General features: G+C 41.0%; 1 protein-coding gene across 1 annotated transcript; it reads left to right on the plus strand.

Moving 5' to 3' along the window:
- The first annotated feature begins 2,267 nt into the window (after nt 1–2,267).
- On the plus strand, nt 2,268–27,278 carry slc24a2 (solute carrier family 24 member 2). Its single transcript, XM_041982182.1, has 9 exons — nt 2,268–3,179; nt 21,210–21,245; nt 21,464–21,575; nt 21,795–21,878; nt 22,228–22,307; nt 22,508–22,645; nt 23,787–23,876; nt 24,702–24,868; nt 25,447–27,278. The coding sequence occupies exons 1-9, from the start codon at nt 2,268–2,270 to the stop codon at nt 25,694–25,696; spliced, it is 1,869 nt and encodes a 622-aa protein (XP_041838116.1). The 3' UTR covers nt 25,697–27,278.
- The last annotated feature ends 312 nt before the right edge of the window (nt 27,279–27,590 follow it).

Raw genomic sequence — 27,590 nt, forward strand, 5'->3', positions numbered from 1 at the left:
CACTAAAGTCCAAGCTTCAGGTAAAGAAGAGCTGCCTTTGAAGGTTCTCAGCCAAAGAAAACCTTGTCATTTAAACAGAAATGTTATCTTTTTTTTTCTAATTCACCATATAGTACAATGCCACAAAAAATCTTGCATACATTGGCTATTAGAGATATTTATATATTCTTTTTGATATACTTTTACTATAATAATTGCATAGTCTGCAGGGAAAAATGGGGATTTGTTTTAGTCATCAACCTCCAATAAGCAGCAGAAAAATAGCCAGCCCATTTTTTTTACCCTGTATGTAAAATATATATATATATATATATATATATATATATATATATATATATATATATATATATATATATATATATAAATGACTTTAAAGTTAAATTATGTAAAGGCAGTTTTTTGTGCAGTCTATATTGTTCACATGAGCTCCGAAGCACAATCATGAGCCCTTAGGAACATATACAGTTCCACTGTTTTGCTTTATAAAAAATGTGTTTCTAAAGCACAAATGGAACTAATTAGGCTTTTGTCATTTGTGATTTAACAAAGAAAAAATATTCACAGTGTTTTAATGATGGGACCAAGTCATCTAAATTGGACTCAATCAGTAATACAAAACCTTCTTTTCTAACAGCATGACTGTATAATAGCTTGCAAAAAAATTATATACAATATGTAATAGAAGAGAGACAATAATTCAGGTCTTATATTTTTGGATTGCTTGTATCTGTATTAAATTGTGGATCCTCTGGGAGCATTTGGGAACTTTACACAATAACTTTTTTGGTTTGAAAAAGCAGAATGTTCACTGTCTCACAGAATTACTGTAACTGCCTTATTCTTCTTCAACATGACATTCATAAGGCTGCAACTCTTTTTATTAGGTGACGGACTGTTTGCAGGCCAATTCAGCTCCTGAATTTTCATTGTTATTATTAATCTTGTGAAGCCCCTCTTTTATAGCACTTGCAGAATGTAGTTTGACAGTGTCTTAATGAGATAAGCAAGTCATCGTCTGATGACATTATATGTTCTTTTAAAACCTGTATATATCATTCAAAATTGATGGTGCCTTCCATGTTCACTAGTGCAAACTCATGCTATCACAGATGCTGGATATTTAAGTGTGTGCTAGTAACCAGTTGTTTGGTCCCTCCTTGGTCTGGAGAAGAAAGAATTTTACAGATTATTGGGCACAGTCCATCTTAACTGGTTTCTGATTTATTTTTTTTGGGGTGGATGCAGCAACACACTGAGCCATTTCAGCAAAGATGTGTCTTTTCAGTGTAGCACTCTGAGGGTTCCGATGATTTTCAGAATCCTTCTAGCTTTTTCTGAATCTTTTAATGACATTATGATGCATAGCTGTGAAGGTTTTCCATTTTCATTTGGTGAAACGCTGACTTATATGTCCAAACAGTTGTTGCAATTCAACCTACATGATCCAAATGTTCCACCAAGTTCTTTTTTTTTTCTTTCCTATTAGCATTATGTAACTTTTCCACTTTACCCGGTTAAAACCTGTTGCCTTGTATGTTTCCAAGACTAGAGAATATAACATTTATGTTTTTATATTTAATTAAATGTTGGTCCTAAATGACTCTTACTAGTTTAATTGTTTTTTTTTATATAATCGGGATTAAGTACTATGAGCAAAAACCTGCTAGGATTATCATAATGACCGCATTTGCATTTCCTTGCATTCGTATCACTGATAGAGTCACATTTAACAAAAATTTTTAGTAAAGCAGCAGATGTAAAGGTAGCTTAATTAAACCACATAGTTAAATAGTTTTTTCTGTTAAATCAATGAAAATGTTATGTGTTTTACACACATAATATGTTTATGCTTTATTAGAGCAAATAAGAGCCATAGAAGCAGACATCGCATTTATATTAATTGAAATTTACATTTTCCTATTGTTTTATGTAAAAGTATGGTCTGATCTACATATATAGCTGTTTTTGGATATGATACATTTCTGCCTTACTTTTAAGATGCATTTTTACATAATAACTTATATTAGTGCTTTCTCTGTCTTGCAGTGAGTAATATGAGGAAACCTTTGAATGTGCTAGATCCTGGAATAAGACTGGAGAGCCTCCATTGTGATTAGACCTGGGAGCAACATGCAAACAAATCGGTGAACCACTGCGGCCTGTCAGACCCCCACCTGTGTAGCCATTAGCACCACTGACCCAGCTTTAGGGGGGATTCCAGACACTTCCACTCTGCCTGAAAATCTGCGCCAAACACCATGGATTTCATGCTACCCATAAGAAGTCAAGAAATGATAGCTTACTCCTGCTCCGATGCTCTTCTGGGTCCTCACAGAAGCAGTACCCGGTACCACTACCAGGGTGTCAAGAGAAAGCTGCGGCCTGGGCGGATGCTGGGCTTCATCATCAGCCTGGTGGCTGTCTGCACAGTTTGTTCGTTGAGTGCCTTGTCGCTGGCCACAGCAGTGGCAGCTGAGCTGGAATCAGCTGGTCAGGGCTCAGGTGATGCAGCAGTGCCCCAAAGAACTCTTCTGCAGCACCACAACCTCTCAGCAGCCCCAGAAGATACACCTGTGGCCATGAAGTCAACTGACTTGGAGATGAATCAAGGGGACTACCCAACAGACTACTTCAGTGTGGAGGACAGACGCCAGGGCTATGTGGTGTTTCATATGTTTGGAATGTTGTACATGTTCATAGCCTTAGCCATCGTTTGTGATGAGTTTTTTGTTCCTGCGCTCACTGTCATCACAGAGAAGCTGGAGATCTCAGATGATGTGGCTGGAGCCACCTTCATGGCAGCAGGTGGCTCAGCCCCAGAGCTCTTTACCTCTGTCATTGGAGTGTTCGTATCCCACAGTAATGTGGGTATTGGTACTATTGTGGGGTCAGCTGTCTTTAACATCCTGTTTGTGATCGGGATGTGCGCCCTGTTCTCCAAGGAGGTGCTGAACCTTACCTGGTGGCCTCTGTTCAGAGATGTTTCTTTTTATATCATTGGCTTGCTCATGCTCATCTATTTCTTTTTGGATAATGAAATAACAGTGACTGAGAGCATCAGTCTGCTGTTGTGCTACGGTTGCTATGTGACATTCATGAAGTACAACTCCAGTGTAGAACTTTTCATTAAGAGCAAACTGGGCAGTAACCAAGTGGATGAGCTGGAGAATGCACCAAAGGTGAGCTAATAATTTTATCCATCCATCTATCCATCCATCCATCCATCCATCCATCCATCCATCCATCCATCCATCCATCCATTCATACATACATACATACATACATACATACATACATACATACATACATACATACATACATACATACATACATACATTCATAGATACATGCATTGTCACTCCTTAATTTATCCCTCAGCAGAAGATGATCCCAACAGAAAAAGCCATAATTAATTCGGATGCATCTGTAACTAGTGAGTAAGCAGGGTTAGGTTTGGAATTATAAATTTAGAATACTGTACTAAAACTAAAATGTATAGTGTCAAAGATGCATCTGCTAGCTTTTACAGCACATCCCTTGCTATAAAACTCAGATGTATGAGTAGTTCAGTAGACATTACTTATGCCAGTTGATGCTGTAACATCTTCCAAATGTATACATGTAAATCTTTCTGCATCAATCTGCAAGAAATGCAGATTGATCTGAAATCAAACATAATTGTTTCCTATGACCTTTTTCGTACAAGAAGTCTCTCAAAAAGGGAGTGATGTAATAGTTCTGGGTCAATGTCCTCAAACCAACTGGATTAAGATACTGAGGAAAGTCTGTTAGAATACTTATGGTGATACTATGTCATCATTACATGAAGGGATAAAGACATTTTCCCCATCATTACCATCAGCTGACTTTATCAGTTCTTCCCAAGAGATGAATCAAAGGCATGTCGTCATCATCATTATTGTCTGTCTCAGCAAAATTGCACAGAAATGAATTTGCTATATTTCATGAAATTTGGTGAAACGGTGGAGCATAGGTAAAGGAAATACCTAATTAATCTTTATGTGGACCTGATTCACAATATTTTCAAACAGAGCACTGAAAGAGTGCGTCCTCCGCAAAGGTCAGTGCTTTAATTTAAACAAGGGTGAGCCATTTTCAGATAAAAATTTCTAAGGAATTTTCTTTGTCCATGCTCCTACTCTTCACAAAGATTTGGTGACATGTAGGTTTAAAATCTCTACTGCAAAAGAAAAAAATGTGAAACTGGTAGCTGTGATGGCAGATCATGTGTTGTCTGACTATCTGAGTGACCCTTTAGTTTGCTTCTGCTAAAGAGTCCTAAAAGCAGTAAGAGGTCTAAAACACATAGGAAGTAATTATAATTTGTTTTGTCCATCCACTTAAAAACGGTCTTAAAAGCCATATCCCAAATATTACAGATTTCTTAAAAGTTCTCATGGAAAATATGACATTTTTCAAAAGTTAAAGTAATGACCCAATAAATACTGATATCTGCTGCCTTGTCCACACACTTAATAAGTGTACCAAGACTGTTGACTTTGTAGGAAGGTTGAAGTTCAAAGTATTGTTTATTCCCCATTTTTAACACTAAAGGTAATTTGAGAGCATCTGCAGTCATTCATCCTAACGTGGATTACATGCAGATCTGGGAAAGCTTCTCTGTGTCTATTCATAGACGTAATAAAATGTTCTTTTTCAAGTTTTAAGAGTTGAAATCCAAGCAACAAAGAAACATAACAAAACCATCATTTTTGGCATTGAAATGTAACATGAATCTTTCCCCCTAAAAGACTCTTCCTCCATGCTTGTAAACAGACTGGAAGCTTTCTTAGACATCTCTCCACAATGGTTAATCACTTGAAAGGATGCTGTGATTAGAAATAGCACATGCATGAAGAGAATGACATTGAAGGAGCACATAAGCATGTCCTGCACAAAGTTCAGTATAAATATAAAGAAGCTGTTTTAGTTATTTTTCTGACAGCTTTGCTTAAATTTTGAGTGTGTGTGTGAATTTGGGATCAGATCTGCTGCTGTGCTAAAGTGGTAAATAGGAAAACTACTCAACATTGGTGTCTGCAGTCTAGCATCATTCATCCATCATCTTTTCAGGGGTTTATTCACCAAAGTGCTTCACGGGATCTGTTTTTGTATTATTGAAATCTTAGTTGTCAAATTATACCATTAATGATTAGCACAAAATCTTTGAAACAATTCTTGCTAATAGGCTGTTATTGCTAAATACAAGAACAGAGTTTTGTTAATTTCTTCTTACTATTTATATTGCAGCAATAGAAAGACTCGTCTCAGGTTATAAGTTATAAATGAGCCTATAATTGCCTCCCTCCAGCGTGGTCTCATCTGCTATGCCGTGTAAGGTGCAAAAAAAAAAAAATCCAAACAAAACAACACATACCCCCAAATAAGCATGTCTTTGTTTCATTTTATAATTATTGCTGGAAACTTTTAAGATAAGGCATACCAGATCACTTTGAATATTTTAGTGTATTACTTTGATGCAGAAATACTCACCCACCAAACAGTTTAAATTATAATTAGTTTTCAATGTGACAAAATTAACCTTTATTAGTGCTGTTGCATAAGCTTTGTCTGTTGAACATTTGTGTCCTTCTGGGAATCAGCTGTTCTCCGGCTGCCTCAATTCAGCCCCAAGAGCAGCTTTTCTCTTCCTGTCGACAGTACTTCATGTCCAACTACCGTGCCCTCATGTGTCAGTAGCTGCTAAATAATCCTCTGAGTTAATGCTCTCCAATCCCATTAGAGCCACTAATAATAGTCAGATGCTCCCAGGGCGAGCAGGAATCAAGGATCACTGAAAGAGAAAGCCAGAATGCTCCTTCTTCGGTCTACAGCCACGTTCACATAATAGTTCTGTTTTCATTCTAGGTTTAATTGTCAGTGTCTAAGGTGGGTTTTCACTATATGTATTTATTAAAGTATCTGTGAAGGAGGAGACAATACCTGTAGGTTTGCTCTCTGATGGCACTAAAGTCGGCAATCCTCTGTGATCCCCTTATCGACTGCTTACCTGCAGTGACGACAGCAAACATGGACCAGCACACTGTCACTTGGTGTCTTCACAGTGATGAAAAGGTGTTCAAATTCTTCATTTATACATAAATATTGCTTCCAGATCTCAATATCATAGTTTTACACTAAATTTATTCAATTGTTACCTTTTACAGCATATGTGTGCTTCTACTTTACAAGCATGAAAGGACCAATTAAATATTGGAATATTAATAAACTTTCGAAAAAACAACCAAAAAGACAATAGCTGCAAAAGCTGAAGGTTTAACATCTCAAATGGCTTCATATTTTCAGTTTGTTTTAAGACAGAAAAAAATTTGTGCATAGTTTTATATTATTTAGAAAACCCTCTGATTTTTAAACAAAACCTTATGTCATAATTCATTAAACAGAGGATCCTTGGCAAAAAATATCCAAATTGGTTTTAAAAACTGTCTTGTCACAAGTATTTTTCTACAACTGCATGTGAGTATTTTTACTTTCTCCACAAATGACTCCAACAGCACCAATGAAAAAATTGTTTGAATAATATGTTGTGTGGGTGTAAACACTTGAACAAAAGAGCAGGGATTAGCTGACAGAAGAGTTGTTTGACTGCACCCTGACCTGAGAGTTGCTGTAGGATTTCACACGCTGGCTTGAAAATTTCCAAACTAAAAGTGGCAATCTCTGCGGATTAATCCTGGATAAGTCCCACAGCTCCAGCAGTCAGGTGGACAGTAGAGAGAAAGAAGAGAACGGAGAGTGAGGTGATATGATTGTACTTCAGTGACATGGTGGTGGATGGATCAGATTAATTGCTGAGCCAGGTGTCATCTGTTTGTAACAAATGATTTCTGTAAATAAGGTACATTAAAATTCTTATATATTCTTATTACAATTTCCATAACTGTCATCTAAGTTATCAAAGTAAAAAAGAATAATAATAACAATTAAAGCCGCAAGCGGCATCCATCTTGTCCGAGCGGCCTGGACCCCGCCACCCGTGTCATACACCTGTTCCTAGCATGGTAGGTAGCCTGGTAACATGGTAGGTGACATGGTAAAACACGTAGCTGAGAATCTGAAACGTTGAAATACGTAGTTAGGATTTTTTGCTTGCATGCTAATTCTGCTAGCTAACATGCTATGTTGCCATGACAACAGGTGGTGTAATGCGTTAGGGACCCAACAAGTATGAATCCTGTCAAGTTTGGTGCAGATCCCATGTATTCCTATGGAGATATAAACAAACCGTGTTTCATGGGGAGGGCATTTTTCCGTCGGTTGCCACGGTTACACGCTTTTTCCTATTAGATAGATTTGAGGAGCGTTTGGTCCCCAACTTATTAGGAAGCTTCCCACCAAGTTTGGAGTCAGTCGCACGAATCCCCTCAGACTAGTTTGTTAAAATGTGAGTGAAATCCAAGATGGCGGGCAGTCCGTTGCCATGGCAAGAGGTGTTTGATTGACTTCTTTGCTGGACTTGGGGTGTCACAGGTATGAATACTGTCAAGTTCGGTGGAGATCCCATGTATTTCTGTAGAGATGTGAGCAAACCGTGTTTCATGGCGAGGTCTTTTTCCGTCTGTTGCCACGGTAACATGCTTTCTGCTATTAGAAAGATTTGAGGAGCGTCTGGTCCCCAACTTGTCAGGAAGGTCCCCACCGAGTTTGGAGTTGGTGGGACCATTCCCCTCAGACTAGTTCGTTCAAATGGCAATGAGATCCAAGATGGCGGCCACCCCGTTGCCATGGCAACAGGTGTTTGATTGACTTCTTTGCTGGACTTGGGGTGTCACACGTATGAATACTGTCAAGTTCGGTGGAGATCCCATGTATTTTTGTAGAGATATGAGCAAACCGTGTTTCATGGCGAGGTCTTTTTCCGTCTGTTGCCACGGTAACATGCTTTCTGCTATTAGAAAGATTTGAGGAGCGTTTGGTCCCCAACTTGTCAGGAAGGTCTCCACCGAGTTTGGAGTCGGTGGGACCATTCCCCTCAGACTAGTTCGTTCAAATGGCAATGAGATCCAAGATGGCGGCCACCCCGTTGCCATGGCAACAGGTGTTTGATTGACTTCTTTGCTGGACTTGGGGTGTCACACGTATGAATACTGTCAAGTTCGGTGGAGATCCCATGTATTTCTGTGGAGATATGAGCAAACCGTGTTTCATGGCGAGAAGGCGTTTTTCCGTCTGTTGCCACGGTAACATGCTTTCTGCTATTAGAAAGATTTGAGGAGCGTTTGGTCCCCAACTTGTCAGGAAGCTTCCCACCAAGTTTGGAGTCAATCGCAGGAATCCCCTCAGACTAGTTCGTTCAAATACGATGTGTGTAAAGTGGAAAAAATGGCAAAAAAATGGCCGCACACGCCAAGATGGCGGGCACCCCGTTGCCATGGCGACAGGTGTTACATTGAGTTTTTTGGTCAACACGGGGTGGTACACGTGTGTGCCGAGTTTCGTCTTCCTACGTTGAAGTAGACTTCCTGGGCCCCATTCATGTGGTGATTTTTGGTGACTGTAGGTGGCGCTGTTGAGCCAATTTTGCATTGAATAGTATGCGGACCTTATAATATCCGATTTTCGCCGGGCTTGACGTGTGTGCCAAGTTTCACAACTTTTCATGGGTGTTTAGGGGGTCAAATTTGGCGTCGAAATGCTTAGGAGAATAATAATAAACATTTCAGGAACAATAGGGCCTTGCCATACTTTGTATGGCTCGGACCCTAATTAGAATTAAAGCCGCAAGCGGCATCCATCGGGTCCGAGCTGCCTGGACCCCGCCACCCGATGTCGCCATGACAACAGGTGGTGTAATGCGTTAAGGACCCAACCTGTATGAATCATGTCAATTTTGGTGCAGTTCCCATGTATTCCTATGGAGATATGAGCAAACCGTGTTTAATGGCGAGGAGGCTTTTTCCGTCGGTTGCCACGGTTACAGGCTTTTTCCTATTAGAAAGATTTGAGGAGCGTTTGGTCCCCAACTTGTCAGGAAGCTTCCCACCAAGTTTGGAGTCAGTCGCACGAATCCCCTCAGACTAGTTCGCTCAAATGGCAGAGAAAACCAAGATGGCGGTCACCCAGTTGCCATGGCAACAGGTGTTCGATTGACTTCTTTGCTGGACTTGGGGTGTCACACGTATGAATACTGTCAAGTTTGGTGCAGATCGCACGTATTTCTATGGAGATATGAGCAAACCGTGTTTCATGGCGAGAAGGCGTTTTTCCGTCGGTTGCCACGGTAACATGCTTTCTGCTATTAGAAAGATTTGAGGAGCGTTTGGTCCCCAACTTGTCAGGAAGCTTCCCACCAAGTTTGGAGTCAGTCGCACGAATCCCCTCAGACTAGTTCGTTCAAATACGATGTGTGTAAAGTGCAAAAAATGGCAGAAAAATGGCCGCACACGCCAAGATGGCGGGCGCCCCGTTGCCATGGCGACAGGTGTTACTTTGAGTTTTTTGGTGAACTCGGGGTGGTGCACGTGTGTGCCGAGTTTCGTCTTCCTACGTTGAAGTAGACTTCCGGGGCCCCATTCATGTGGTGATTTTTGGTGACTCTAGGTGGCGCTGTTGAGCCAATTTTGCATTGAAGTGTATGCGGACCTTATAATATCCGAGTTACACCGGACGTGACGTCTGTGCCAAGTTTCACAACTTTTCATGGGTGTTTAGGGGGTCAAATGTGGCGTCGAAATGCTTAGAAGTATAATAAACATTTCAGGAACAATAGGGCCTTGCCATACTTTGTATGGCTCGGACCCTAATTAATAACATATTACGTTGATTAATTAATTCATGTTAATATTAGGCTATCCTGATTTTAATGGCAGCACTTCGTCTCAAAGATAGGACAGGGGCAACAAAAGGCTGGAAAAGTTATATGGTGCTAACAAGAACATCAGGAGAAACATGATGCAACTTCAGCACACATAAAAAAAATTAAAGCCGCAAGCGGCATCCATCGGGTCCGAGCTGCCTGGACCCCGCCACCCGATGTCGCCATGACAACAGGTGGTGTAACGCGCTAAGGACCCAACCGGTATGAATCATGTCAAGTTTGGTGCAGTTCCCATGTATTCCTATGGAGATATGAGCAAACCATGTTTCATGGCGAGAAGGCTATTTCCGTCGGTTGCCACGGTTACAGGCTTTTTCCTATTAGAAAGATTTGAATAGCATTTGGTCCCCAACTTGTCAGGAAGGTTCCCACCAAGTTTGGAGTCGGTCGCCCGAATCCCCTCAGACTAGTTCGTTCAAATGGCAGTGAAATCCAAGATGGCGGCCACCCCGTTGCCATGGCAACAGGTGTTCAATTGACTTGTTTGCTGTACTTGGGGTGTGACACGTATGAATACTGTGAAGTTTGGTGCAGATCCCGTGTATTTCTATGGAGATATGATCAACCCGTGTTTCATGGCGAGGAGGCTTTTTCCGTCGGTTGCCACGGTTACAGGCTTTCTGCTATTAGAAAGATTTGAGGAGCGTTTGGTCCCCAACTTGTCAGTAACGTTCCCACCAAGTTTGGAGTCTGTCGCACGAATCCCCTCAGACTAGTTTGTTGAAATGGCAGTGAAATTTAAGATGGCGGGCACCCCGTTGCCATGGCAACAGGTGTTTGATTGACTACTTTGCTGGACTTGGGGTGTCACACGTATGAATACTGTCAAGTTTGGTGGAGATCCCATGTATTTCTGTGGAGATATGAGCAAACCGTGTTTCATGGCGAGAAGGCATTTTTCCCTCGGTTGCCACGGTTACACGCTTTTTCCTATTACAAAGATTTGAGGAGCGTTTGGTCCCCAACCTGTCAGGAAGCTTCCCACCAAGTTTGGAGTCCGTCGCACGAATCCCCTCAGACTAGTTCGTTCAAATACGATGTGTGTAAAGTGGAAAAAATGGCAAAAAAATGGCCGCACACGCCAAGATGGCGGGCACCCTGTTGCCATGGCGACAGGTGTTACATTGAGTTTTTTGGTCAACACGGGGTGGTACACGTGTGTGCCGAGTTTCGTCTTCCTACGTTGAAGTAGACTTCCGGGGCCCCATTCATGTGGTGATTTTTGGTGACTGTAGGTGGCGCTGTTGAGCCAATTTTGTATTGAAGTGTATTCGGACTTCAGAATATTGCAATTTTTGCCGGGCTTGATGTGTGTGCCAAATTTCACAACTTTTCATGGGTGTTTAGGGGGTCAAATTTGGGGTCGAAGCGCTTAGAAGGAGGAGGAGGAGGAGGAGGAGGAGACTAAACATTTCAACTACAATAGGGCCTTGCCATACTTTGTATGGCTCGGACCCTAATAATCAGATATGAAAAGAGCACCTTAGAGAGGAAAAGTCTCCAAATTAAATATGGGCAGAGGTTCAATAGTCTCTATTAAACTGGACCATGAATTTGTTGAATGACCTATTGCCCATGAACTTTAAGTTTCAGTGCTGTATTGAAAAAAGACATGATTTAATTTTCTGTGAACAGTTAACTCAGTTGCCATCCAGATATGTTGAGTGGAGTTCTTTTGAGTTATAAGTTCTGTTATAAGAAGAAACCACGTATGAACTAGATTATAAAATGCTATTATCTTTTTTTGTGTGTCAAAGCTCATTTAAAATAGACTGAAACAAAGTAAAAAAAAAAAAGAACATCCTCTGGACTAAAAATTAGAGGGACCATTCCACTTACTATCAGAGCTCTGTTCAATACCCCGTGTCTTGATTGTATGTGACGGCATTCATAACCATTTAAGTTTGCACAGCTGAAGGAACCATCAATGCTGAAATGTCTACACAGGCTTTGAGGCAAAATGAACTTTCATTCAAACAATGTCTTTTTATGGATGGCCTTGCACACTTCAGCAAGACAATGCTAAACTGCATGCTGCATCTGTTACAACAGCATTGCTTCATCGTAGAAGAGTCCAGGTACTGGACTGGCCTGCCTGCAGTCCACGGGCCTGTTCCAGAAACCGAGTTATGTTGAAACTCTGAGTATATAACTGATGTAAAATTAACCTGCTTGCTGGCAGGTTCATCATAAAACCTTAAGTTTCTACATGTCTAATCCCACCGGAAGCAGCTGTCAGACATGGTCTATCTGTACCAACGCGATTCCAGAGATTAGGAAGCTGAAATAATACACAATGTATTGAAAGTATTTTTCAGAACTCGAATATAGACGCATTATTTCCTGATCAACATCTGTCAAACAGTACGGTTTTATGTGGTCACTTGGATTCTTGGGTGACTAAGACAGCAAGATTTGTAATTTGCACTGAGATACTTTTCAAAAATTGTTTTTGTACATGGGATCTTTCTTTGTAACATTAGCAACACAGAACATTTTAGAAAGATAACAGTATGTCAAGTAATGACAGAAGTCCTCACACATGTCTGAAGTCATAATTCCATAAACTTATGATGGGTAGAGATCAGGGATGCACAACTAATCAACTAATCGATTAGTTGAAATGCAGTGCGAAGTTGGCCTTCTTTGTTTTTTTAAAGTCGACCTTTTGTTTGGAGGAGTTATGTCTCAGTTGTGCAGAGACATGGTGCTGTTTACAGCGCTGTATTACAAGAGCAGTGTGGCCCTTTTAAGAATAGTCAAGTTAGAGGGGAGGAGTGATGCACAGAACAGGGGAGAGGAAGGAAAGGGGGACTGTCGGAGCAACAGTGAATGTTTTGCTACAAGCTTTAGCAGTAAACACCACACAACTATTTTAGTTCCAGCAGAGTCCTGTGTCTGCTTCACCACTGCTGGGTAAAGTGAAGGGAGCTAACGCTGTAGCTAGCTGCAGTTTCATCCAGGAGTAGTCAGCTCTCCTCCACCTCCTGACCGCTCTGTGGAAGCTGAAAGTTTAGCAGCTGTTTCTGTAGGAGTTTTCACCAAAAGTTGAGGCAACAGACCAAAACAGCACGGTTACTAAACTCTCAGAAATGTTGCTTTAGGAGCAACAGAAAAATGACCAGACTAAAAGACAAGGAAAATAACTGGTTTTGTTGTTGCTGCTGAATGCTTCTGTGGATGCAGTGTTGAGCTCAAGTAGCATGGCAGGCGACCCTTAAAGGTAGGGTAGGAGATGTTTTCCAGAAGCATTTTTTTAACTATATTGCTTAAAATCCCTTACACACCCCAATTGCACCAAATAATTAAATGCTCTAACACAAATATAAAAAATTTAGTCACGTGTGGAATGGACAGAACTGAACAAACACCATCCAATCATTTTAACTGACCTGTTCTAAAAGATTGGTTGGTGATATCTCTGTCAAACTCAACTCAGGCAATTTTTCCCACTCCCTCAACCCCTCTGTGCGTGGCCCTCTTGGTGCACAAATTACACGCTCTCAGAGGCTCGACTAATCACTGATTTAGTTCTTATGTTATCAGACATAAAGTTTCATCATAAGCCTACCTGACATGTTTCGACTGTAGTCATCTTCATCAGAGGTGTCACTGGATGGTGTGACGTGTAAATCAGCTGATGTTCACTGAGGCAGCACCAACTCGTCAATATGGCTCGTCTGAAAGACCGTGCACATATACACACAGGTATATACATATATATATATATATATATATATATATATATATATATATATATATATACGTGTGTGTGTGTGTGTGTGTGAGAGAGAGAAATAAAACAGCACTTGTTGGAGGTTTAAATCACTAGATGTGGAAATAGCCACTGAATATTTATTTTGTGTATTGAGTGTGAAAAAAACAAAAAATATACAGTCATGATCAAATACAATATATTACATTTCAAAAAGATGTCTTTATAATTCATCTTCATTTTCCTCCATGCATATTTTCCCCAATAGGACTGAACCTACATAAAACTAAGAGTTTGTTATATTCGCCAAAATTTTAACTCACACACTACAGTTTTAATAAAGTTAAATATCCAGTCAGTGGACCACTGAATTCCAGCTTCCACATTGACTCAGGCAGCAGTTTTCTTCCATGATGCATCTCTCCTTAGCAGCAGCAGTGTCCCCTTCTTTACAAATTACCTCTTCATATTGCCCATGTCCTTCAATAAGAACTTCTTGCTCCAGTCAGGTAAAATAAATAGCTGCTCGTCAGCGATTGCAATAGTGAATCCAGATATTGATGCGGTGCTCCATTGATGATGGCTTTTTGTTGTGGTTCCCAACTCTTGGTAAAGAAACTCAGAATTGATTGTACCAACTTACAGCAGCTAACCCAGAGTTTTCGTTTAGACTCAGAGTTAGTTGAACATCCTTTCTGGAACTGGCCCCAGACCTTTCACTAAACAAAAGCATTGGATGTACTAGGAAAAACAATATATGTGACAGAAGAACCAGGATGGTTGAACCACTAGAATTCTATATCAGATGAGAATGGGACATCGTTCTTCTCCCACAGACCCAGCAACAGTCAGTTTCGTTTCTTTCTGAGTTTAAACCAAATGGAGAATCTGGAGAAAGCCAAATACATTTTTCTCAAACACTTTGAAGTTGCGTGTAAAGTAGGGATAAGTCAGTTGGTTGTGATTTAGAACTGTACTACTTGGTTCTCAAAAAATCTGTAAGGCGAATCCAGAGAGGAGCCGGACACAAGCTCAGGTAAGAACACAGGAACTTTAATAGAGCCTCTGTAGTACAACAATGGTTGTTCTGAGTCGCGAGCACGAGTGAGAATACCACACAATGTAGCGGTCTGTGCAGAGAGATTATAATGGCAGGTGACCAGGTGCAGGCTGATGATGATTGTGATGGGAAGCAGGTGTGTCCAATATGTCTGAAGCAGAGGGTTTCTGGGAATTGTAGTATAGAAACCAGTGATCAGTATTCTGGAGATGCGGAGCGCACCCAAGAGGAGGGAGCAGGCATGACAGTACCCCCCTGAGGCACGGCCCCCGACGCCGAGTTCCAGGAGGACGCCCCCGGGGACGGGGAGCAGGACGATCCGGACTAGCCCGATGAAAATACGGAAGCAGGGCAGGGTCCAGTACATCCTCTCTAGGGACCCAACTCCCCTCCTCAGGGCCATATCCTTCCCAGTCCACCAGATACTCAAGGCGACCCCGGCGCCTCCGGGAATCCAGAAGGACAGAATATGCCACAGAACCCTCGACCTCCAGAGTCGGCGGGGGTTCATGTGGTGGCACCTCGTCCTCATCCCCTGAAGTCCCCTGATCACTGGCCTGAGGGGGCAAACATGAAACGATGGTGAGATACGGAAGTACGATAGCAGCTGAAGAGTGTTTGTCACCTATTTAACCCTCCAAAGGATGAAGGGCCCGATAAAGCACGGGCTCAGTTTCTTGCAGGGAAGACGGAGACGGAGGTCCCTGGTGGACAACCAGGCACGATCACCGGGCTGGAAGGTGGGGGCCTCTGAGCGACGACAATCTGCCTGGATCTTCTGATGAAGTATGGTCCTGTTCAGTTGGACATGCGTGGCCTGCCAGACCCGTTCATCTCGGCGAAACCAGTTGTGCACAGCTTGAACTGGTCTAGAATCCATGGGCTCAATGGGGGCTGATGCCCCAGCACATATTGGAAGGGCATCAGGCCCGTCGAGGCGTTTTTCAGGGAGTTCTGGGCGTACTCCTCCCACGGCAGGAACTGGGACCAGTCGTGCTGGTTCCGGGAACAGTGGGATCACAGCATCCTTCCCAGCTCCTGATTGGTTCTCTCGGCCTGCCTGTTGGACTCAGGGTGGTAACCAGATGTGAGGCTCACTGCAACCCCCAGGCGGCGGAAAAAGGACTTCCACACCCGGGAGACGAACTGCGGCCCCTGGTCCGACACGGTGTCCTCAGGCAGACCAAAGTTGCGGAAGACCTGGCTAAACAAGGCTTCAGCGACCTGGAGAGCATTGGGAAGTTTAGAAAAGGGGATCAATTTACAAAACTTTGAGAATCGATCGACTACCACCAGGATCACTGTAAACCCCTCAGAGACTGGCAGGTCCGTCAGGAAATCCACTGCTATGTGGGACCACGGTCTCTGCGAGACAGGCAGCGGCATGAGCTTTCCAGCTGGAGGCTGACGAGGGGATTTGGTAGTCGCACAAACAGAGCAGGAGCGAACGTACTGAAGGATATCCTCAGCCAGGTGAGGCCACCATTACTTCTGGGCGAGCAGATCCACCGTACGCTTTGCTCCTGGATGCTCAGAGGAAGCTGTCGTGTGTGCCCACCTGATCACTCTATCCCGGAGGCTCTGAGGGATGAACTTTCGGTGGGACGGACACTCACATGGAGCGCCCCCTCGAGCCAGTGCCTCTACGCCTCGAGAGCCAGCTTCAAAGCCAGAAGTTTGCGATCCCCCACATCATAATTACGCTCAGCAGCTTCCTGAGCTTCCTGGAAAAGCAAGCGCAGGGATGGAGTTTAGGCGGCTCACCTGAGCGTTGTGAGAAAACACCACACACCAGAGTTACTAGCGTCCACCTCCACCACAAAGGCCAGATCGGGGTCAGGAAGACGCAGGACAGGCATAGTAGTAAAGCGATGTTTCAGGTTTTCAAAAGCCTCCTTAGCTGCCTGATTCCATGCCAGGGTTCTGGGTTTGCCCTCGAGCATAGCTGTGAGAGGGGATGCCACAGTGCTGAAGCCATGGATGAAGCGACGGTAAAAGTTGGCGAACCCGAGGAACCTCTGGAGGTCCGTCACGGACCGAGGAAGTGGCCAGGAAGTGACTGCCTCGACTTTCACCTCGTCCATTGTCACCCCCTCAGGACCAATGATGTATCCCAGGAAGGCGACGGTTGGTTGGTGGAACTCACACTTCTCCGCCTTTACATACAGCTGAAGGGCCAGCAGCCTCTCCAGTACTTGCCGAACATGCCAGACATGCTGGGAGCTGGTCTTGGAGTAGATAAGAATGTCATCAATGTACGCGATGACATATTTACTCAGCATGTCCCGTAAGATGTCGTTGATCATGCTCTGGAACACAGAGGGAGCATTAGCCAGCCCGTATGGCATGACCCAGTACTCAAAGTGGCCTGCGTGGGTGCTGAAGGCGGTCTTCCATTCATCCTCTCCGATGCGCACAAGGTTATAGGCACTGCACAGGTCCAACTTAGTGAAGACGGTGGCACCCCGGAGCTGATGCAGAGCACTAGGTACTAGAGGGAGGGGATAGCGGTACTTCACCTTAATTTCATTCACTCCCCGATAGTCTATGCACGGATGGAGACCACCATCATTTTTATCAATGAAGTAGAATCCTTCGGCAGCAGGTGAGGAGGACGGGCGTATGAACCTCTGTTTAAGAGCCTCCTCCACATAAGTTTCCATGGCCCGCTGTTCCGTCTGGGTGAGAGAGTAGATCCGACTCCGAGGGGGAGATGTGCCGGGCAGGAGGTCGATGGCACAATCCCATGAGGGATGCGGTGGCAATTGTGTGGCTCTGGTCTTGCTGAACACGGCTGCCAGGTCCTGACTGACCCTTGGAATGGAAGGATCTACTGCCATGGAAGGACTCTCAACCGATGTTGAAGCAAACTGCAGCTCTGGGACTGAACTGCCAGTGATGCGGGAATTCTCACTTTTCTGTTTTTCCAGTAGATGGCAGGCTCATTTGCTACCAGCCATGATAACCCCAGAACCGGTAGGTGACGACATTGTGGAAGAACAAAGAAGGTGAGCTGCTCCCGATGAGCCCCCATTGTAAGTTCAATAGGGCCAATAAAGTGAGTAACTGAGCCACCACTGATGGGTCTTCTGTCGATGGCACGGACAGCGATGGGAGTGGAAAGAAGGTGGAGAGGAAGATGAAGTCTCTTAGCCAGCGCAGGAGAGACGAGGTTGCTGGCGGCCCCTGAGTCAACTAGGGCTGAGACAGAGAAGCTCACATTACCAGCACGTACTCCTACTGGGACAACAAACTGATCTGAGCAGTATGAAGGAGGTGTAACACTCACCCCGAGGTCTGCGGCCCGCCGACCTCTTTTATCCCCTCTTTCCCCAGCAACAAGGGGACAGTCAGGCAGGAGGCGACTCCCCTCCCCACAGTACATGCACAGGCCCCTCTCTCTCCAGCGCCGCCGTTTCACTGCTGACAACTTGGCCTGTTCCAACTGCATCGGCTCTTCGTCGGTGCCATGTCAGGCAGGAGTACGGCTCACAGGACCGTGCCTCTCTCAGTGGAGATTGTCCAGCCTGATCGCCACGGAAAACAGAGCGTCCAGTGACAGTGTGTCATCACGACAGGCTACTCAGTTTTTATGTCTGCCTTGAGCCCTCGTTGGAAGGCGGAGATTAGGGCCGCGAGCATGGTATTGTAGTACAGAAACCAGAAACCTCCGAGAGGAGGGACCAGGCATGACAAAATCCTACGCATTGCACCTTTAATCTTTTTGCTCATTACTTTGGCCACTCTTGCCCTCGGCCTTTAACGTTCTGGTTTAGCTCCAATCTCTTTAAGACATCTTCCCTAAAGTTGCAGTCTGCTGTGATTGGTCTGCTCGATCTCTGACTGGCCTGGTTAACTGCCTATTCTTTTAATGCTTTGTGGATGTGATTGCCTTATGTGTGTGTCATGGTGATGCTTCAATCAAACACCTGGTGAGTTTTTTAAGCGCCTGCCCTCTTCCAGTGTGCATGAAATAAATAACACTGCATGATAAAATTAGATAACTTGCTTAAGATACAGAAGCTCAAACAAAACATAAAAGGTTTTTGCTATAAGTCACTGAGTTAGAGCTGAGCTTAATTCTTTTTAAAGTCATGAAAAAAATAAGATACAGGAGTACTATATGTTTGCATTCTTAATTGGTGCATTGCAATGTTATTAGCAGTATAGTAGCAGACAGAAGATTAATACAAACATTGCTGTCGGCTTTCAAGTATATATGATGCAACTATGTTATCTGATCAAATTAAAATGACTTTACTCATGACGAGGAGACATTAGAATTAACTTAGATTATTTGTGTGCATAGGAAATGTGCTTTTAATTATCCTATTTGATTGAAGTTATCTTTGTATTTGGCTAATCTGTCTGTAATAAGTTTAATATTTCTAATCTTATTGTTGAACCTGCTGGACTAGCATTAAAACCAGTTAAGGTTTGGAGAATGGGTGTGTATGACCTAATTGGCTTGAAACTAAGGGACAGCCTGCTGGTCCACCAACCAAAAGATACGAGTGATGATGAGAACTGAGTGATGTAAGAGGGGGGAATAAAGACTGAATCTATATGGAATTTATAAAATGACAGTATACCATGCGAAGTGCAAATACTGAACAAGACATAAGGACTTTGTAAGTTTGATAAAGAGTATCAAGAGTAGTATAAAATGACCTTATAATCTTAAGAAATTTAATTCAAAACAAAGTACAATTACCTTTAGGAGGGCAACAATCAAAGGTCAGTTACAGTCTCAGCAAATTGTACTGCAGGCTGAAAATATCTTTAGTCATCCAGCAGCACTGTGAGCCAGGTGACACGAATCAGTGCCAAGCTGGTCTCAGCTAATACAAAGCTCATTGTTCAGCACTCAGAAGGACAATAAAGTCAGGTGTGCAAAGGTTCTTTAGTCCTTTCAGGTTTTCTGCAGCATCCTTGTTGTTACTAAAATTTAAACTTTAAATTTTACACACAACAAGCTTACCAATAGCTTTAATTTCATTGCACTATACACACACACACACACACACACACACACACACACACATCTATCTATCTATCTATCTATCTATCTATCTATCTATCTATCTATCTATATATATATATATATATATATATATATATATGAAGAGAGAGAGCGAAACATCCCCTCAAAAAGCAGACAGGAATGCCACGTGTGCTGGTGCATTGGTTTAACTGCCATAACAGTGGCAGGTGCTATGTCAGATGAAAACTAAAGGGATTATCTGCTCAAACTCTGAGGTTTACATCACAAAAGCTTGCTCTTGAGTTTAAGGTTGTCTGTATTTTTAGCTCGTTATGATGTCATAGGTTCTCAGTTGTCTTAGTACAAAGTTGATTTTCTCCCATGCAAATTAAGAGATAAAATAAAATAATTCCATCCATTCCAGATTACAATTTAACAGCTATCTCTTAATTTATTAAAAAAAATCTAAGACTTCAACTTATTGATTAGACCCCCTTCCTACTGTTCTTGTGAAGAATCCTGTCTTTTCTTTGGCCCCTCTCTTTACACAAATAATCCACTCTTATCACTGGTATTGTTTCCTTACCCCTCAAAACAGCTATAGTTACTCCAATACTTTAAAAATCTGGTGCCAGTGCCAAAAATCTTTATAACCTTTGTCCTATATTCAATCTTTCATTCCCCTCTAAAATTCTGGAAACAAAAAATGTTGCTTCTCAGCTCCATACCAATTTAATCTATAAGAATCTCTATGAGCAGTTCCAGTCCTGTTTTCGTTCTCTCACTCCGCTGAAACAGCTTGACTTAAAATCATCAATGATCTCCTTCTCGATCTGATTGCTGCCTTTGACCCCTTTTAGGGGCTCCATGGCTTTTGAGTATTTGCATGAAGGAAGTCCCTAAGGACAACAGGCTGGGAACCACTGGCCTAGACTACTGCAACTCCCTTTTACTTGGGCTCCCTCAGAAAACCTTACACAAACTGCAACTGGTTTCAGAATTCATCTGCTCGTGTCATGACTAGGACTTAATTTTCTCATCACAGCACATTGTCTTGCAGCAGCTCCATTGGCTTCCCATTTCATACCGCATTCAATTTAAAATGTTACTACTCACTTACAAGGCCATCTATAATCCTGCTCCTCCATACATCTCCGATCTCATTCATATTGGTAAACCTGTTCGCACTCTTAGAGCCTCTTCCTCCACCTGTCTCATTGTACCCCATTCATGCCTCACTTCTATGGGGGACAGAGCATTTAGTTGCTCTGCTTCCCAATTATTGGACTCACTTTCCCCTGACTTCCGCAATATTGACTCACTTTCACTCTTCAGATCCAAACTCAAGACTCATCTTTTTAAACTCTGCTACTCACTACGATCCATCTTCGTCTTTTGTGTCCTGTTTTCATTTTTAATGTTTTCTCTTATTTTAACTTATTGTATTTTACTGCATTTTACTTAATTTTATGTATCTTTTACTGTAAGGTGACCTTGAGTGAAAGGCACCCAGAAATAAAATGTATTATTATTATTATTATTATTATTTTAAATTGTTACAGTGATTTCTTACTCTGTATTTCTGTTAAAGGTTAATGCATCTGAAGATGATGAGAACAAGCTGATGGTGAGTACATTTCATCTATCTTTGTCAACGACCCAAATTTAATTAAAACAGATTTGTGTTAAACTAAACAAGAGATATTTAATCAGAGGTTTTTATAAAAGATAAAAAATAATCAAATTAAATAAGCCCATGAAAACATTCTGCAGGAACAAAGGATGTTGGTTAAAACGTGTACATGTTTGTTTTCATGTGACTATTTATTTATTTATTTAATAAAGGCCAAACCCAAGCTGCAGAGGGAAGGAAGCTGTGCTTCTCTACACAACTCACTGATGAGAAACAGCATTTTCCAGCTCATGATACACACATTGGACCCCCTCAGTAATGAAGGTACGACACACACTGGCCTCATTTGTGATAATTTAATGGTACGTTCATGTTTAGGAAATGTGTTGTTCGGCTAGAAATAGAAAAAAATGTGTTCATTCATCATTCCTATTCAACTATATCTGTTTTTCACCAGCAGTGAAGCAGACTACAAGCTATACACATCACACGTTATGCTAACTTGTGGTGTACTGACTGAAATGTTTGTTTCTTCTGTTGTAGGACAATTCAAGGAGAAGGCTTCAATTCTTCACAAAATGGCCAAGAAGAAGTGTAAAGATGATGTTATGAATGCCAACGGTGTAGGTGTGTAACAATATTACAATAGCCCATGTCTGACACGTAACTGAAATGGCTTTTTTTTAACTGCAGACAGTATCAATATTGATGTTTTGTCTCACCAACTTTATATGTTAATATATGGTGCATAAATTAAATTAAATTTCTGTAATCCGTCAAAAGAAAGTTTATAAGGCAAAACCTTTACCATTTTATAATATTGCCATTCCTTATGGAAACTGAGGTTACCAAACAATAAGGCTTGTCAGGTGTTATTTTATCACATTTCTAGCTAATATACAGTGTATGTCAAAAGTCTTAACAAATTTTTTTTAATAAACTGTGTTATTGTTTCTCTCCTCTTTTTGTTGTCAAGCTGAGAAAAACATCTCCAAAAGTTCAAAGGTTGCAGTGGAAGTCACACCACCCATGAATGGCGTTGCTGGAGGAGATGAGGTATGGTTTCTATCAACATTTTAACAAAGTTTTGATAAATAAGGTTGACTGCAAATTTCCTGGAACAAAAGAAACAAAAACACCACAACATATTGACTTTTAACACCATAATAATGTATGCCAACATAAAAATATAAAAATTATTGCAATGCACAGATATCTGTACAGCATACAATATAAGGTAATAAACTGATCTTCAGGATGGCGAGGAAGAGGATGATGAAAACCAGCCTCTTAGTCTGGCCTGGCCAGACACCATTAGGAAACAGCTGACCTACCTCTGCATCCTGCCCATCGTCTTCCCTCTGTGGCTGACACTGCCTGACGTCAGGAGAGAGGTGAAAACAAACACATATACACCACAATGAAAATCACACTTACATGCTTACACACAGTGTAGTAGTATTTTTGTGTATAAAATTACACTTAATTGTACTTTTCAATATGATAATGGTAAATAAAGGCCTGTTTTACTGCAGCTTTTACAGATAATGTTCTTGGTGAAATAACATTACACCATGACAAATCATAAGCACAACTACATCTTGAACACGGATCTTTGGTTCACATGTATAGGTTTTGTCACACACATTATGCTGTGAAACTACGTACTGCATTAGGAAACCCTAGCCCCAAAGGGAACCTGAGACTGGGAAAGTTGCATATGAAAACAGTCTGGTGTAACTGCCTCATGACTTTTCAGAAACAGGGTTGGGTATTAAAGTGCATCTCACAGTCTTAGGCTGTGTGCACGTGAACATGATTACTTTCATAACTGTACATTTTTTTGTATGTGTTTGCAGCTATCATTCACATGTGAATGCAAGTTTACGCACTGAACTCATACTTGGTAGTGAACACCTACCAGGGTGAAATTTGTCTGTGACTGTAATGTTTATTTGTGGACTGGAAGGAGTTTTGGTGTGCAACGTTAGACTGTATACCCCTATCTCATGGGTTTAATGTCAGAATATGCACCAATCTTCTCTTTGTTTATGAGGCAATACCTGACCTACCCAAGATAGCGCTGATGCTGCAAAATGCATTGATTCTAAATAATAGTCATGGGTTTTAAAACACCCCACGGTAAACTGCCACCAACATAAGGTCTTTGGTTTTTTTTTTTTTTGTTTGTTTGTTTTTTTTTTTTTTGTTTTGTTTTTTTAAGACCTTGCTTGTTTTCACCAAACAATGCCAACTGGCATTCTGCATGTATTACAACAGCATGGTTCTGTATTGGGGCATGTCTTCTAAGCTAAACTGTCCTGGCCTGACACTACAAAGTTTATTATGGTAAACTGTTGAAATAAGACTTTCGAAACCACACCAGGTGATTTCCCAGCACATCGCTGATATGATAAGGAGATTCCAAACACAACATAATGTATGAAGTTATTGTGTTGTAATTACTGGGTCTTTACCTGGTCTGAAGATGGAAATGAATTTATTATAAGAGTATTTTTACTTTTTTTTCTCCAGAGTGCTGAGAAATTCTTCCCCCTCACTTTCATTGGTTCCATCAGTTGGATCGCTTTCTTTTCCTACCTGATGGTGTGGTGGGCTCACCAGGTACTTGACACACAAATAAACCGCTGCATTAAATTCAATATTCATTATCTGCCACATCTACTAATGAACATTGTGCATGCATGATGAAGAAGAAACAAAAAGCATGTGTATGTTTTTCTAAACATAAATATTTATAAAGTATGTTTGGGGAAAAGAGGCATTCACATCGTGTGTACATATTTATAGAACAGTTAAACCCTTATATAATAAAGTAGACACATAAATAAAACGGAACAGAATTTAACTAAAACGAACAAGTTTCACCAGAATAATTTGATAGTGTTGTTTTTTATAATTAGTTTTTTTTTAATTCTCTTTTTTTATATTAATACATTCTGTTAATATATATACTTATTCATAATGTACTATATCTGAAATTAAGTGCTATAAATTAGTCCAGCCATGCATCACAGGGTGTCCACAATGGCTGAGTAAGACTTCATAAACAAGGCTTTGAAAGTGATGGATATAGTCAACATATTATGATCCATTTATACATCTATCTTCCTTCTCATCATCTGCACACATGTTTGTATACTTTAAGTTTATCCATTTCAGAGCAAGCAGGATTTGCTGCAATCTTCTGCTTATAACACTTGTGCTGTCATTATTTACATTTTGTATTATCAGTGGTTAGCTATAATTTCAGATTAGAAACAATTACTGTTTGTTGCACAGCAGAAAATTTTGTGCATAGGTTTCAGCTGGGATCTATTTCACTTGAATCAGGTGTGTTGCAGTGAGGAAACATCTAACACCTGCAGGATAGTGGGCCTTGAGGACCAGAGATGGGGATCACTACTTATATAATGTTCTTTATTTCAGGTTGGGGAGACTTTCTGGGTCACAGAAGAGATCATGGGCTTGACTATATTAGCAGCTGGAACCTCAATTCCTGACTTGATCACCAGTGTAATTGTAGCACGAAAAGGTCTTGGTGACATGGCGGTGTCCAGCTCAGTGGGCTCCAACATCTTTGACATTACTGTTGGGTGAGTTCACAGATAAAGAAAGATACTCTTTTTTTAAAAAAAAAAAAAAAAAACCTGTGCTGGCAACTATGTTGGAAACTATGTGCTTTTTTTTTTTAAACATAATTTTCCACAAATATCTACATCCCATAAAAGGAAGTCTGTCTATCCTCTTTTTGCAAAAGTTTAGTGTTTTTCTTTATTTTAAAACCTAAAAATAGTAATAAAAATATGGTTCTTTAAAAATGACAACAGATTTCTGATAGTAAACATTAATAAAAAAAAATGGTTGTCTTTTTCCAAAAGTTTTTCCAAAGTTTTATTTAGCTGGGCTAAGGGAAACTATTTGGACTGTAAAGGCTGCAGACCCCTGGAATGAGGTGTATGCACAGAGAATCAAAGTTTGCTGACAGTTTAATTAATCTAATAACTAACAGTGCACCAGAATGTTCCAAATGTTCAGAAGAAACAAGCGTCATATTAAACTATGATCTACTGTAATGACCTAATGATGATTGATTATTTATTTTCCTTATGTTGCCTAATTTCTCTGTTTAACCCCAAAACTCTTCTTTTCATGTGCTCTTTTCTTTGTCCAGTTTGCCATTCCCATGGCTCCTCTACCACATCATCAATGACTTTAAGTCAGTAGAGGTGAGCAGCAACGGTCTGTTCTGTGCCATCGTCCTCCTCTTCCTCATGCTCCTCTTTGTCATCATCTCCATAGCTGTTTGTAAGTGGAAAATGAGTAAGCTTCTAGGCTTTCTCATGTTCATACTCTACTTCGTCTTCCTCGTCGTCAGTGTCATGCTGGAGGACAAAATCATCACCTGTCCTGTCACCATCTAAGAGAGGGACTCCTACTGAATGTCTGAAAGCGTATATTTACTATGAGTGCAATAATATTCTTTTTCACACACAAATCATCTCCTATCTGTTTTACAGACCTGTACTGTACTTGCATGCACACAAACATATACACACACAAGTTGTTGATGTCGGTAAGCAGGAGTTGGGATGTAAACCAACCTTACTGTTTAAACCCAGAACATCACAACTGTTTAAAAGTGGCAGAAAGTTTTACTCTTTTTTTAAACAGACCTAAGGCCACGCAACAACCTTTCAGTTCTTTTGTATCATGTGACTACAGCGTGTAGCCACTACTGGTTGAAAGCTGCTGGATTCAACTGATGAACAGCGAACGCAACTCAAGATGGATGTGAGAAACCTTTATTTGTTCATTTATTTTATTTATTGATTTATTTTTTTTACTAAAGAACTGTGATAGTGTAAGACGATTCTCTACTACTCATGCAAGCAACCAAGTAAAGAATATAAACTCGATGTGGGGACTAAAGAAGAGACTTTTTTTGTCATTTAACCTGTCAGAGGAGTTTTTGCATTAGGACCATGGAAATCTGTCATGAACGATCTGAAAGGGCTGACACAAGACTGCAATAGCTGTCACCAGGAATGACTGCAATGTGATAAACATAAAAATGTTCACTGTCGACAGTTTGAGTGTATTTTCAGAAACAAGTTAATGTTTAAGATCATAAGTGTTAATATTTATCCCATTCATAATATAGTGCATTAAAGATTCAATAGATTAAACTGGCTAAGGCTTATGTCTAATTAAACATGAATAGCCCAGATGAGATATTTGGATTCATTTTACTGTAACAAGCTTGTGAACACAACTTTGTCTGTTCAGGCTGCCTTTCCTTTTTACTTTAGTGAGGAATGACTTTAATGTCCAGATTTTGGACAACACTTGACAGACAAAAGATTAGTGTTTTCTGCTGTATTGTACTTGTTTTACCTATTTTGAAAAGTTTTCTTCAAATTAGGGGTTTATGGAAGAGAGTGTTTGGCTTCAACTGGTGTTGCTGGGTTTCTTTGACAATTCTTTGATGTAAAACCACTCATGTATTTATGCATTTGATGCACAGCTCGTGGCCACACTGGTACACTGTTGCACTTGTCATGGTACCAGCTCAGAATCCTCTATAGGGGCACGTTTGTTATCTTCACAAAAGAACTATTCCACATATGGGCACTTTGAATCAGGTCCACAGGCAGGTCTGGAGAGGCCCTGTAAGTTGACAGGTATGTGGATGTCAGCACAGAGCCTCATCTACACCCTCTGATTACAACACTTGCACCATACAGACATTACAGTCTAATGCAAATGTGCAGACTCTCATAGTATATCTGCCTTAATGTGAACCATTGCTTAAGTGGTGAAATGATCTGTGCATGTGATAGAGCATGCATGCTTTTGCCACCAGGGTATTACAATTTCCACTCATATGCTACATGAATCTCATGAGAACTGAACCAAAACATCCACAAGTTAAACTATTATTTAAGAAATAAGTCATGTAGTATAGGATCAGGGGTCTGCAATCTGCTGGTCTGGAGCTGCAAGTGGTTCTCTGGACCTTCCACAATGGCTCTTAATACATGGCTAAAAATACTAAAGAAATAACTAATGTTTTAAATAAAGCTATAATAACAAATCTAAATAGATTTTTTTAATCTATTTTCTTTGTCATTAAACTATGTTGGAAACTATGGGCTTTTGTTTTTAACATAATTTTCCACAAATATCTACATCCCATAAAAAGAAAGTCTGTCTATCCTCTTTTTGCAAAAGTTTACTGTTTTTCTTTATTTTAAAAACTAAAAATAGTAATAAAAATATGGTTCTATAAAAATGAAGGAAACTTGGCTATTTGGA

Source organism: Melanotaenia boesemani, chromosome 4 (assembly GCF_017639745.1).
Source record: "Melanotaenia boesemani isolate fMelBoe1 chromosome 4, fMelBoe1.pri, whole genome shotgun sequence".
Classification (NCBI taxonomy): Eukaryota; Metazoa; Chordata; class Actinopteri; order Atheriniformes; family Melanotaeniidae; genus Melanotaenia; species Melanotaenia boesemani.